The 13,764-nt window shown below is 35.7% G+C and overlaps 1 protein-coding gene across 1 annotated transcript in view; it reads right to left on the bottom strand.

The window, feature by feature from the left end:
• The window catches only part of SCEL (sciellin), a 120,638-nt gene that overhangs the window by 40,455 nt on the left and 66,419 nt on the right, over positions 1-13,764 (bottom strand). The window contains 4 exon segments of the mRNA XM_049778506.1: positions 3,414-3,476; positions 12,724-12,780; positions 12,912-12,971; positions 13,112-13,171. Of these exon segments, the coding sequence (XP_049634463.1) occupies positions 3,414-3,476; positions 12,724-12,780; positions 12,912-12,971; positions 13,112-13,171 (240 nt within the window).

The raw sequence follows: 13,764 nt of genomic DNA, 5'->3' as shown, positions 1-13,764 counted from the left end.
AAAATGAAATTATAAAATTTTCCTATTACATGGATGAACTATTACACTGAATAAAATAAACCAGAGGGAGAGGGGCAGACATAGAATAGTCTGACTCATCTGTGAGATATAAGAAAAATAAAAGATAGTATGACAATAATATCCAGAGACAATAGAGCTGAATGCTGAGAGAACCAGCTCATGACATGAAGCTTGCCACAAAGAATGGTGAATGCAGCTAGAGCACTAACTACAGTGACAACTACCATGACAATTATAGTGAGGGAGAGAGGCAGAATGCCTGTCTAAGAGACAAGCAGGGTGTTAGGTTAAGGGAGGGAAATGGGGGGACATTGGTGGCTGGAGATCATATTACTGGAATGTGGTATATATTCTATGACGAAGCCCAAGTATAAAAATTTTTGTAACCACAGTGTTTAAATAAAGAATTAAAAATATCTATTCAGACCAAAAACAACATAACAAGGGAACTGACACAATTATTTTGGTAGGTGTGTGCGAGGGAGGAGTGGGGACTTTTGGGGAGGGAGATGAATAGGTGAAATTGAAATTGTGTTGAAATTATCTCCATGAGAAATAATTGTTAATAAACTATAAGACCAAAATAACAAAAATAAAAGCAAAAATATTTCTGGGCCAGAGTGATGATAGCACAGTGGTAGAGCAATTTCCTTGCATGAAGCCAACAAGACAGATCTGGGTTCAATCCCCGCTATTCCATATGGACCTAAAGCCTGCCAGGAGTGATTTCTGAGCACAGAGCCAGAAATATAAGCCCTAGGCACCACAAAATGTGCCCAAACCTCCCAAAAAATTTCTGTTTAGGGGCTGGAGTAACAGTACTGCAGGTGAGGTGCTTGCCTTGCACATAGCCAACATGGATTCCATTCTCGGAATCCTATATACTCCCCTGAGCCATGCCAAAAGTAATCCCTGAGCTCAGAACTGTGAACAAACCCTGAACTTCACCTAGGTTTTCAAAGCCCTAGACATCACCAGACCCCAAAATCAAATAAATAGGTAAAAAAAAAATAAAATTCTAGTCAGGGTTGACCCCTGAGTACTGCTGGGCATAGTCCCCAAGTCCCCTGAGCATCACCAGACTTGTAGACCCCATGCAATATTGCTGGGGTGATCTGTGTAATTAATCCTGGCCTGAAGAACAGAAATAGCACCACCTCCTTCAGCCCTTAAATCAAATCACTGACCAATATGGCCAAGAATCTCAGCTGAGCTGTTTAGGAGACCCCAAAACTAAAACAAAAGACACAAAAATACATAAAAATAAAATTCTGTTCAATAAACACTTTTGTTCACAATGACTTTATGTTTGCCTGGTTTATGCACAATGCACAGATATAACATAAGTGCAATTTTACTTCTCGCACAGCAAATACTGTATTGCCCATAAAAATAGATTGGCAAGTGTCACATTAGCTAACACAAAAATAGAACACATTTTTTTTTCAAGGGAAAACCATCTGAAATGGACTCCAATAACATTTCTCACTAGCAGGGCCATTTTAAAACAAAGAGTCTCATGGCAATATATCGAAGAGTTTATCAGCTTAATGAAAATTATCCGTAGGTTGTTACAAAAATTACAATTTTATTTCATTTTTAATAAGAGGCAATAATTTGACATTGTATAACTCTGAGCTAGATGTTCGCTACTCAAAAACATTGTTATGATTAACAAATTGTAGGCATCTTTGCTTTCTTTATGAAAAAGAATATTTTAAAGCTGAATAAGTCATGAAAGGCCCCTTTCTTTCTCCAGGTTAGTAAATTCTGAAATAGGAGAGATATACAAAACCAAAGGAGAGTAAAATTTAATCAGTCTGATCATCCTCAGATGGGTTGTTCTTTCCTTTTTCAAACAGCTTTTAAAGGAGAAAATGTTTGAGCACACCTTATTATTTGTGGCATATAGAATATCATCAAGTGCTAAGGCAGATTTTCACAAGCCATGTTGAGCTAGAATGATACCAGGAAATGCATAAGTAGAGTTACTTACAAATTTTAGTAGATTTTCTGTCTAATTATTAAAATAAGTCATTGTAGAAAAATAAACATTTTTTAAAATATTTAAATCAAATTATATACAGCACAAATAAACTATGAAAGAAAACCTAGCTCTAGCAGAGATGCAAGAATCTTTTTTATTGTTATTTTCTTGGGAGCCAAACCTGGCTGTGCTCAGCGGCTATTCCTGGCTTAGTGCCATAGGAGACATTGCCTCCAGCATAGGGAAACAAGCAGTGCTAGGGAGGCCTCCTGCATATGCAAAGCACATGTTCCAACCTCTCAATCTATCTCTCTGGCTTTTAGCATTTTAGAGACATTCTGGGGGAAAAAAAAGGCCTCCCAAGTCTTTTCCTATTTTTCCACTCTCTACATATGTTATAGCATCAACAATACATTTCTTCCATGGTAGAAAGCTTCCACAAATAGAGGAAGAGTGCAGTTAGGGCAGAGAAGGGACCATATGAACTGGGGCTTGAAAGGAGATATAGTGATATGCATGATATTCCTTCAGTAAACAGTAATAATATTGCAAACCACTGTGCCTAAAAGGAAGAGAGAATGAGAGAGAGAGAGAAGAAAATGTCTGCCACAGAGGCAGGTAAGGAGGAAGGTGGGAGGAAAACTGGGAACATTAGTGGCAGGAAATGTGCATTGGTGAAGGGTGTTGTACGTTGTATGATTGAAACTCAACCATGAATAACTTTACTACTGTGTATCTCATGGTGATTCAATATAATAATTTATTTACTGAACTAAATTCCTTTATATGAGCAAAAATCTAACAGGAAAAGCAGCTAACTCCTGTTTTTAAAAGTCCCTCTAACCCATATGTAGGGGGAAGAATAGCAAAACATAAATTTTTTAAAATTCTTTTCTAATTTAAGCAGTTTATAACAGTGGAATAGAATTTCTATCTAACCTTCCTTGTAAAAGAAGCTAAGTACAACGGTATTAAAGTCATTACACTCTGGTGTGAAGAATTTCAAAATTAGGTCCTGCCTTGTGGCCATGATAAATCCGTGCATTCTTTTAGAACTAGGTATCCTAGGAAGAGATCCCCAGAGCACTTTCTGTACTGCTGAAAACCTCCCAAGCAACAGTAAGTAAAAATAAATCTTCACAGTCCAAGTGCAGAGCTTTAAATTTCCATGATGCCTTTTTGCAATCAAGCTATGGAACACTAGACCCTTAGTCAAAAATTTTAACAGGATCTAGATTTTGTTCAATGTTTGGTAGCAATCATTAAGCACCTGTATCATGTCTTGTATTAAGATATTCTGTTTTTAAAATGCCATCGTACAAGTCAATCCTTCAGCAAGTTTTCTAAAGTTACATCATTTACATAAGTTTACATGGAATTCATAGAAAAAAGCAATAAGCCTTACCTTCCGTTCTTATTTTTAGACACAGTAGAATTCACTTCAGTTATATTTTTGGTGTCCTGGTCCCTATTGGAAAAATAGAGAATATGTAAATGTAATAGGTAGACACATATATATAATTTCAGAATTTGACTACAATATAATTCAATACAAATAAATATTAGAGCAATCATTTCAAATCAGTACATAATCTTATGCAGTTATTTGTGGCCTATGAGGATATAAAATAGGAAGAACCTGATAATAAGTGAGAGCACTGAAGAGAGAAATCAAGAGCTAATATTCTGGAAGGCTTGAGAGCACTAGTTAGAAAAATCCTGGGTTCTGGAGCAATAGTACAGCGAAGAGGGCATTTGTTTAGCACATATCTAAACTAGGTTTGATCCTTGACATCCCATATGTTCCTCTGAGCCTACCAGAAGTAACCCCCAAATACCTCTAGATGTAGCCCCCCCCCAAAAAAAAAACATAATGTCTATTTCCATTCAGCAAACTTTTAATGAGAACTGTCCATTCACCAAGTTCTGACTACACTTCACATGGATTTTCTCATTGGACCTCAGAGAGATAGCATGGAGGTAAGACATTTGCCTTGCAAGCAGAAGGACAGTGGTTTGAATCCTGGCATCCCATATGGTGCTCCGAGCCTGCCAGGAGCGATTTCTGAGTGGAGAGCCAGGAGTAACCCCTGAGCACTGCCAGGTGTGACTCAAAAACCAAACAAAACCAAACAAAACAAAAACAAAAAAACCCACAAATGACATGAGGATATCCTTAAGAGCTGCTTAATGATCTGCAGTACTTTTATAAAATTTAATGTCCTCTATGTTTTGTGTATGAAAATTAGTTATTTATATATTTAAATAACTTATATAAGTAAAACATTAAAAAAACAAAAATGTTCATTTCTATCATGAGTTTGGAAAATATTTGCCATGAACTCATTAATCAGAAACAGTATAAGGAATTAGAAGAATGCATTCACCTCTTCTTTTACTTCTTTAGATTAGTTCATCAACAGTTTTAAGTTGCCTTTTGCAAACCAGTACAATAATATCTAATTTCATAAAGTTATGGCAAGAATGAATGAGTTGATTCAAATAAAATTCCTATGCATGGTAACTGCACTTATGGATGAATTAAATAATAATCACTGATAGAAGTATAATAAAAGTAGATTTAAATGAAGTTATTATATATTGAATTATAAAATTCAAAAAATTAATAAGAATGAAAATACTATGATTAGTTCTCATATTACTCTTTTTATAATCAAACTATTAATAATTGGAATATCTGAAAATTAAGCTGCTTCTTTGGTTAGACTTAACTAATAGTTAAGTTTAGACTTAAAACTCTAGCTGCATGTCTTTAAAAGTGTAGAAATTAGTTAAGTACTTTAATTTTAACTAATTAAAATTTTAATTAAAAATGACAATTAATAAACAGAGTACAGAATTACATAAAGATCTGAGAAATATTAAAATCATTTGATTATGCTGTTGGACTGAGGTAAGCTGTCAACTAAATTCTTCAACATACTGCTAGAATTATGTAAGCAACATTTCAGGTTGATTCCTTCAATTTAGAAATGAAAACAAGAAGGAAACTTTTTTTTTCTAACCACTAATGATCCTTTACTAATTACTGGAACTGCATTCACGATCCTAGAAGCCTCTATATTATGTTAAGAACCTAGTAATTAAATAATCTTCATATCACCCTCATTTGATTTCATTTTTACATAAATTAAATTATCTTTATTGGGGCCAAAGTAATAGTACAGTAAGTGGAACACTAACACATGGCCAACAAGGGATCAATCCCAGGAACCTCATCTAGTTCTCTGAGTCCACCAGGACTAAGCCCTCAGTACTGCTAAGTGTGGCCCCCAACAAAAACCAAAACCCAACAATCTTTATTACTTTGGGGTAATACATTAAATTTAAGTATAGTATAATTGTTTTTTGTTTTGTTTTGTTTTTTGGTTGGTTTGGTTTTTGGTTTTTGGATCCCATCTGGCAGTGCTCAGGGGTTACTCCTGGCTCTACACTAAGAAATTGCTCCTGGCAGGCTCAGGGTACCATTTAGGATACCAGGATTCGAACCACCATCCTTCTGCATGCAAGGCGAACGTCCTACCACCATGCTATCTCTCTGGCCCCAAGTTTAAGTATAGTATAATTGTATTCCAACATTGATCTCTCTTGGAATGTCAAACTGCAATAATGATGCAGTGGTATGTAGTGAGAGATCACTAAGAAGTATATATCATAGGGGATTAGAATTTGTCCCAGAAAGTGATTTTTCTCCAGAACTAATCTTGCATTTTTCAAGGATCATTTTATTAAGGAAGTTAGTAATTTTATTTAGACCTAAGAGTAGAATCACACTTTCAAGGCTTTGCATATAGTATTTATTCAAGAAACATAAATGAAATTAATGTAAACAATCTTTTTCTCCTTTTCTGGAGGACGTATATTACTTCCATACCTAATTCTAGGAAAAAATAACATAAGGACTCCAAAGACAAAATATTGCCCTTGAATGTGAAGGCTCACATCTAGGCCAACTGATCACCTAGACCTGGTAGGGCAGCAAAGTTAATGTGTAGCATTAACTTGGTCAATTACTGAAGGCCTATCTTAATTTTATCTCTGAATTGTGAACATCCCTCTCCTTTCCCCTCCTCTCCTTTTCTTCTCTCTTGTCCTCTCCTCCCTCCTCCCTTCCTTCGTTCCTTTCTTCCTTCTTTCCTTCCCATTGCACTGTTTACTTATTTTTGGATATTGTATCCATTCCACCCCATCACCACTAACACCAAATGGATATAATGGAATCCTGATTCCACAGGTCAGTATGTGACTGACTCTTCAGAGACAAATATTCTTTTCAGATACAGATTGTGCTAGTCAAGTTCAAATGAGGTCTTTAGGGTGGACCTTAATCAGATATAACTAGTATCCTTGTAGAAAGAAGAAACAGGTTCAAATGAAAATGGAAAACAATGTGGGGGGCTGGAACAATAGCACAGTGGTAAGGCACTTGCCTTGCAAGCGACCAACACAGGGCGACCCCCATCCCCTATGGTCCCCGAGCTTGCCAGGAGCGACTTCTGACCACAGAGCCAGGAATTACTCCTGAGCACCGCCAGGTGTGATCCTCCCCTCAAAAATAAATAAATAAATAAATAAATAAATAAATAAATAAATAAATAAATAAATAAATAAATAAATAAATGAAAAACAATGTGAAGATACAAGGTAAAAGCTGTCTTTAACAAATTAAGAGTGGCCTGACACAGAAATTTTTCTCTTGTCTTTCAGAATGAACAAACCCTATTGACATCTTCATTTTTGGACTTCCAGCCTCCAGACCTCGAAATCTGTTAGAAAATAAAGTCCTATTTTAAGCTATGTGCTCCATGTTAGAGTGGTTCTTGCAACCAAGTGCACATCTTTTTCAGTCCCTCACTACTTAGTTTCTCAGTCTGTTGCTCACAGTTCTCTTCCCCTGGCACTTTGCAACAGACCTCGCCTCCTTTCCCATTCCCTCTAGTACCCAATATGTTGGATCTTAGCTGTTATCAGAAAGAAGGACTAAATTTGCACCTGAGGAAAAAGACCGGCATCTTATAAACCCAAATCTCGGTAGATAAGTCAACAGTAAAACCTACACTTGCTTGCAAAGATGCACACTTCCCTCATGCTATAACTGTGAGTTCTTGAATTGTGAGTTCATGCTTCATAATTTTGCAAATTCTTTGTTTTCATCAAACAGTGTCAATTAACAAATTTGACACCGTAGATTATAAGATTTTAATGAAAACTAAATAAATATTTAATACAAGTAAAAAGCTACATATTATCAAAAGCACAAAATGTGAGGTTTTTTTTTTTTTTTGGCTGTTCTCCTGATAAAAGTCATTAGTAAAACTCGAAGTTCCAGTAAAATTTTAGATTCTTCATAAGTGTTCCATCATTGAGGTAGTATTTAAATTCAATAATGAAGACCATAGCTATTACACTGTGTCTTTTACACTGTGGCAGAAGATGAAAAGCTGTGAGTCAAAGTGTGAAAAACAGATTTTTATAGAAGCCCAGTCAACTGTGACAGGGATATGCAAACGCAGCTACCTTGGAAGGAAGGTCTTATCATTTCATATTTTTGTGAGTTCCGAGAAAAATTTCCAATTCTCTGCATCTAGTAAGAAAATACTAAAGAAATGTTAATTATTGGAACTAAAAGTGTTTCTAATGTAATTTCAAAAAAATTGAAAAATAAGTTATTACAATGTAATTTATTTTCTACTGCTCTCTTAAATAGTATAACATTCCCTTGTATAGAGAAGATTAAGGAAAAAGAGAGATTTGATGGAAGAAGGTATTATAATGTCTTTTACACAATTTTCTTTAGGATTTTCTATGCATGAAAAAAAGTCATCTCTCACTCCAAACTGTTCTTCCTCTCATATGAAGGCGTGGGAGGTATTTATTAAAAGACACAATATGTTTCTATCTTGACAGCTACTTAAATTGCTTCTGTAGAGTATCTAACACTTTGCAAAATTAAGAACTTCAACATAAAAATTTTACTGTGGCACTTTTATCAAGAGCCAAATCTTAGCCATTAAGCTTAAGTTAAAAAGAATATTTATCTTCCTGTAAGGAGTATGAAATACAGTGAAATAAGCAGGATAATTCTTTAATGCTTATTGGCAGGCCAAATGACCCATATTTACATATCTTATAATTTGTTTCAGTCAGGGAGTCTTAAAGGATTTGTGTTAAATAAATTAACAGAGCCATAGAAACATTGAGTAGTTTAAGTAATTTAAATGTAAGACGTTGGGCCAAAGCGCTATCACAGTGGTAGGGTGTTTATCTTCCACACTGCTGACCCATTGCCAACCCTTACTGACCTGGGTTCAATCCCCAGCATTCCTTATGGTTCCCTGAACCTGCCAGGAACAATTTCTGAGCCAGAGCCAGAGCCAGAAGTAACTCCAGAGTGCTATCAGGTATGGCCCCAAACTAACTAACTAACTAACTAACTACATAACTAACTAATAAATAAATAAATAAAAGATATTTTCAAGATATTCATCAGCTCTAGCTTTCATGATTCATTTTGATTCTGTCTTTAGCAAGAAATAACCACTGGCTCAAGCAAGGAGACTGACTAGTAAAAAGGTTCATATTCCTGCAGTGTGTGTCAAAGATGAGAACTCAGTTAGAACTTAAAAGCAATAGACTTCTAAATGGATTATCATAAGGTCTTACTTAATTTACAATTGACTTTTAATTCATAGAATATTTTATAAGACCTTAAAATGAACCAGAATTGTGATATGCTCTCTAACGATGTAAGCAGACAGACATATATCTCTTACCCTTAGCAACCCTATAATTAGGGCTGAGATGGTTCAGATGACTAATGCTCATGCATGCAGGAGCCCAGACTTTATACCCAACACCACATTTATCCCAGTACTGCCAGGGTATGACTCTTGAATACCAATTTTAGAGTGCCCCCAAGCACTGACAGACATGTTTCTAATCCCTAAAATAAATGTTACCAAAAGAAACTATAGTCAGACAAGTGATTAAATGCTTCCCTCAAAGACAAATGCTCAGGATGGGAAGGAGAGAAAACTTAGACATCCAGAAAAGGATATGATTTGGGTATAGTATGTCATTTTGGCTTCCCAAAGACTAAGTATGAGACATTTAAGGTTTTACACTGAAAGAATAAGCTGAAGTTATTGTCTATAAGCCATGCCACCCAGAACGTGCATGATCTCTATAGAATAAGTAGAAGTTATTTATGTAATTGCAGTGGAGGAGAAGGAAGGTATGTATAGGTGGAAAAAGTATTTAGGTGGATTTTGGGGTATCACAGTGATTGGGAAGCCTCTGGAGGCAAGGTCCTGTTGGACTTTGGAAAATACTTTAAGGAGCTCAGTGGTAGTGGAAGCCATAGAATAATTTAATCAAAAGAATACAAAATCATGTGTGTGTTTCAGAAAGAACACTGTAGTATGGCCAATGGACTGGAGGGTGACAGCAAGAGCAGCAACAAAGAAAGCAGTTAAGGGATTATACTGTATTCTACACTGTATTAGTAGCAGGGCCTGTTACTAACAGAAACATTCAAGTTATCTACTGAGATTAGAGGATGAATCAAAAAAAAAAAGTGTTGAGATTGCTGTCTCCTTACACCAGCTTTTTGTTTTAAGCAGAAATAAGAGAAATATATAATAGGAAGATGGGAAGAACGAAAGAAATCTCATTGTAATATAAATAACTGTAAGGCTGTGTCTTAGAACACAAGAAGCTTTTAAATGATAGGAAGAATAATATAGCAAACAGTTCAAACACTTTTTGCTTTGTCTAACTGTACACACACTGTCATATTTTTCAATCTCCTTTGAGGAGCAGTATTTAAGAAGCTACGGAAAATGCAAGCTCTCTTTTGATGTTTGTGAAAATATGAAATTCACTGCTAGAAGTCCTGCAGTGTCTCCTGAATGGAGGAAAATCCACAAAGCCTTTGTTTGGGTTGTTGTGGCTCTAGAAGGCATGCAATGCTTACATTCTCATTCAAGAATGAAGTTAATCCCACCCCTCACTGAGAATTAAATGTACAGCTGCCGGAAATGTCAGCAAAGTCACATACACACAAAAACTCCTCTGATTCACTGCTGTGACACTATTAAATAATCAACGCTTCTGTCAAGCTGAATTGGCTGTAAAAGTGCCTTATGGTTGTTATTCCCTCTGGGAAGCACGTAAAATCGCCCATTGAAACAAGCAGGCAGCAGAGTTACTGAACCAACTGCAGGAAGTCACTGTTTGTTCATAGGCACCTGAGTCTTTCCTGTTTGTCAGTTTTATGTTGATGTTTGCATATCTGATCTGATTTTCATCAAATCTGCTGTAACTACTAAAATAATAGTTAAGCATCATTAGGTTAGATTTGTGACCAAGCTACCATCTGAAAGAAATATGGTAGCTAATATCTTTTTAATTTCCTTCTTTACAGTATTCCAATCTACATACAGGAAATGCCTTATTTTTATAGAGAGTTTCTTAGAAGTTGATGTATAATTGACCTTCCATATCCATAGTCCACATCCACAGATAAATAGTTAGGTATTTAATGGCTGTAAATGTGTACAGACAACAGAAGGACCGAGTTTAGATCCAGGACTTGTTTTCTTTATTGAGGCTATTCCTCAATAAAATTGTAGTTATGGGTTACGGTTTCCTTTTCTCCATATAGAACATATGAACTTTGTTGTGTTGTTGTTGTTGTTGTTGTTGTTGTTGTTGTTTTGCAACACCTGGCGATGCTCTGAGGTTACTCCTGGCTCTGTGCTCAGGAATCGCTCCTGGCAGGCTTAGGGGATCATATTGGATGCTGGGTATTGAATATGGGTTCTGTCCTGAGTCAGCATCATGCAAGGCAAATGCCCTACCACAGTGCTATTACTCCAGCCCCATATGAATATATTTCTGATGGAGTGGTTGTAGGAAAAATAGAGAGAGAGCTAAAGAGATAGTACAGGAATTAAGATACTTGGCTAAAATGTAGATGCCCCGTGGCAACACCTTTGTTCCCCAAAGCACCAAAAACAATGACCCCTGAGCACAGAATCAAGAATAAGCTCTGAGCACCACCAGGGTCACAAACATCTAATATACATAGACCACTATTATCCAAAATTGATGACATCGTCCTTTTGGGTGGCACTGAATTATTTGAGGGATGATACAATTGGGGGCCACTTTCTGTTTATTCAGTCTTTAAAGTATGGATTTCAGGGAGGGATGCTGAATGAAATTTTTTTCCTCCCGGAAAAGGATTAGCAGATCAATTAAGTTTGGGAACCTCTGCATAAATGCTCAGTAAATGTTAATCTCTTTGTATAATGAACTTTTGGTTTCCTTTACACCTTCTGACTTCAGAGACCCAGAGTGAAAAATGCCAGCAAAGAGAAAAAGCAATGTAAAGTACTAAAGTAATAGGGAAAAAGAGATAGAAGAGCAATCGTTGTTCTTTCCCTTGTTTGAGATACTTCTGTATTGTCAATTTTCTATCTTCATCCCAGAATATTAGCACAATGATACTCTATAGTCTATACTGTATCTCCAGTGATAAATATAGGACAGTGTAACAATAGGGTCTTCAAATATAAAGTAGTCTGGGACATGAGATAGTAAATTCTAAAATGTTTGCAGTACACCAAATCCAAAGTCAATGACAACAGAATAGATACCCAATCTACAAGCTATACACAGAGGGGAGCAGTTACACTAGCACTCTGGCGGTCAAATGAGAGAGATATGGGATGCATGCTGGAAACCGGGGGTGGAGGGAGGGCATCCTGGTGGCTGGTGGTGGGAATAGCCCTGATTCATTGTCACTATGTACCTTAAATATAACTATGAAAGATTCGATATTCACTTTGGTCACAATAAAAGTTATTTTAAAATAAAAGAAAGTTTGAAAAAAATTTTGAAATGTTTGCAGTACTTAACATGGATATTGAAAGTTAAAATTTACTTCAATATGTTGTAAGACCACATTATCTGTGTTTCTTTAATTTGATTTTGAGGGGGGTCACATCTTTCCCCCCAAATAACATGCCCTAATGATGCTTAGGGGTTGTGCTAGTGATATTCAGGGGACAATGTCTGAGACAAAAACCTAACTTCGTTCATACAAAACAAGCAGACTAGTCCTTTTCCCTGGCCTCATCTCTAATTTTTAAAACTCTGGATAGCTTTTCTGTTGCTCTGTATCAGTTTAATTCCACTTCTCTGATACATTTTTTCTTATTTTATTTCACTCATTTTACATATCATTCTGACACTGTTTTTTCTAGAAAGCAAAACAAAGCAAAACAAAACCACTATTTGTCTTAATGCACATATAAAGTAGACTGATTCCAAGGTAGTGAAAATGATTCCAGCAGAGTGCAGCATGTTTCCTTGCTGACAGGAGATACATGGGTTGTAAATGTGCTCTCTTCTGAACACCAAAGAACATTCAGTTTTTTGTTTGTTCATTTTTGTCTTTTTTTTTATTGGGGGTGGGGGGTTGAGCCACACCCAGTGGTGCTTCAGGATTTGTCCTGACTCTGCACTCCAGGATCACTTCTGAAGGGATTAGAGATGCTCAGAATGAAACCAAATTGGCCACCTGCCCACTTTTCTATCACTGATCCCTAAAGGACACTCAAGAAAAATAAGAGGGGAGAGATAGAGAAAGAAATTCTAATATAAAATTAGTCCAGTTAGTTTCTTACCTCTTAGAGTTTCTGAGTGCTGAAGGGTTCCCCTTATTAAGATTGTCCGAATCTGGGCTGTTCAAAGGAGAAAAAGAAAGTTCTGATTAGCGATAGGCTTTTCTTTTGTTTTGGGTCAATAGAGCAACATTATAAATACACTCCCCAGAGGCAAAAAACAGGTGAAAACAAAATAACTATTTGGTTACCTGTGATTCCTTCTGATGACTTCAGAATTTACCTTGATGAGGTTATCGAAATCCTGGTTCCTTTGAAATGAAAAAGAAGAAAGACAATAGGTTAATTTAAAAGTGTATTTGGTGAGATCCTTAGATTTATTAATTTTCTTGAAGCAATAAAGCAAAAAAATTTCCTCATCAAAGCACACAAATTAATACAGCTCTAATACCTTCGGTTCTTGGTGAGAGTTTCAGGATTCACTTTGATGAGTTTATCAAGATCTTGATTTCTTTAAGTGGAAAAACAAAAACAACTTGTATTAGAGATAATACTTGTTTAAAATAATTGAAAATAGGAATAACTGATTAACTATTTTAGTTATCTTTTTCTTAAATATAAGAAGATTGGTAAGACATAGAACTTTTTAAAATAGGTTTTCTAAAATTCCTGGAGAATACAATGAATTAGTAGAAAAACTATTTTTACTTCACAAACTTTATACCTGAGTATATTTTCAAGAGTATTACAATTTTTGTTACTTCCAATTAATTATCTCTACAAAAAGTTGTTTCAATTGCTTAAACACTGACTTATAAAACTTTATACTTAGAGAACCAAAGCTTCACCCTGAAATGTTATTATGTTATGAAGACATGAACTGATTCTATTATCCTTGTCATTTCTGAAATAAAATGATCAAGTAAGATACTATTTCAAAACAATGAATTTCACTGGGACACATCTCATTACCTATTTGAATGTACAACAAATTCATAGTGATAAAAATAGCATGGTATTAGAATAAAGACAGACTTTGAGACCAATGGGCCAGAATAGAATATCAACAAGTGGTGTTGACGATAATTTGATAACAACATGTAA

Source organism: Suncus etruscus, chromosome 8 (assembly GCF_024139225.1).
Source record: "Suncus etruscus isolate mSunEtr1 chromosome 8, mSunEtr1.pri.cur, whole genome shotgun sequence".
Taxonomy (NCBI): Eukaryota; Metazoa; Chordata; class Mammalia; order Eulipotyphla; family Soricidae; genus Suncus; species Suncus etruscus.
This window is presented reverse-complemented; position numbering and strand designations above follow the sequence as displayed.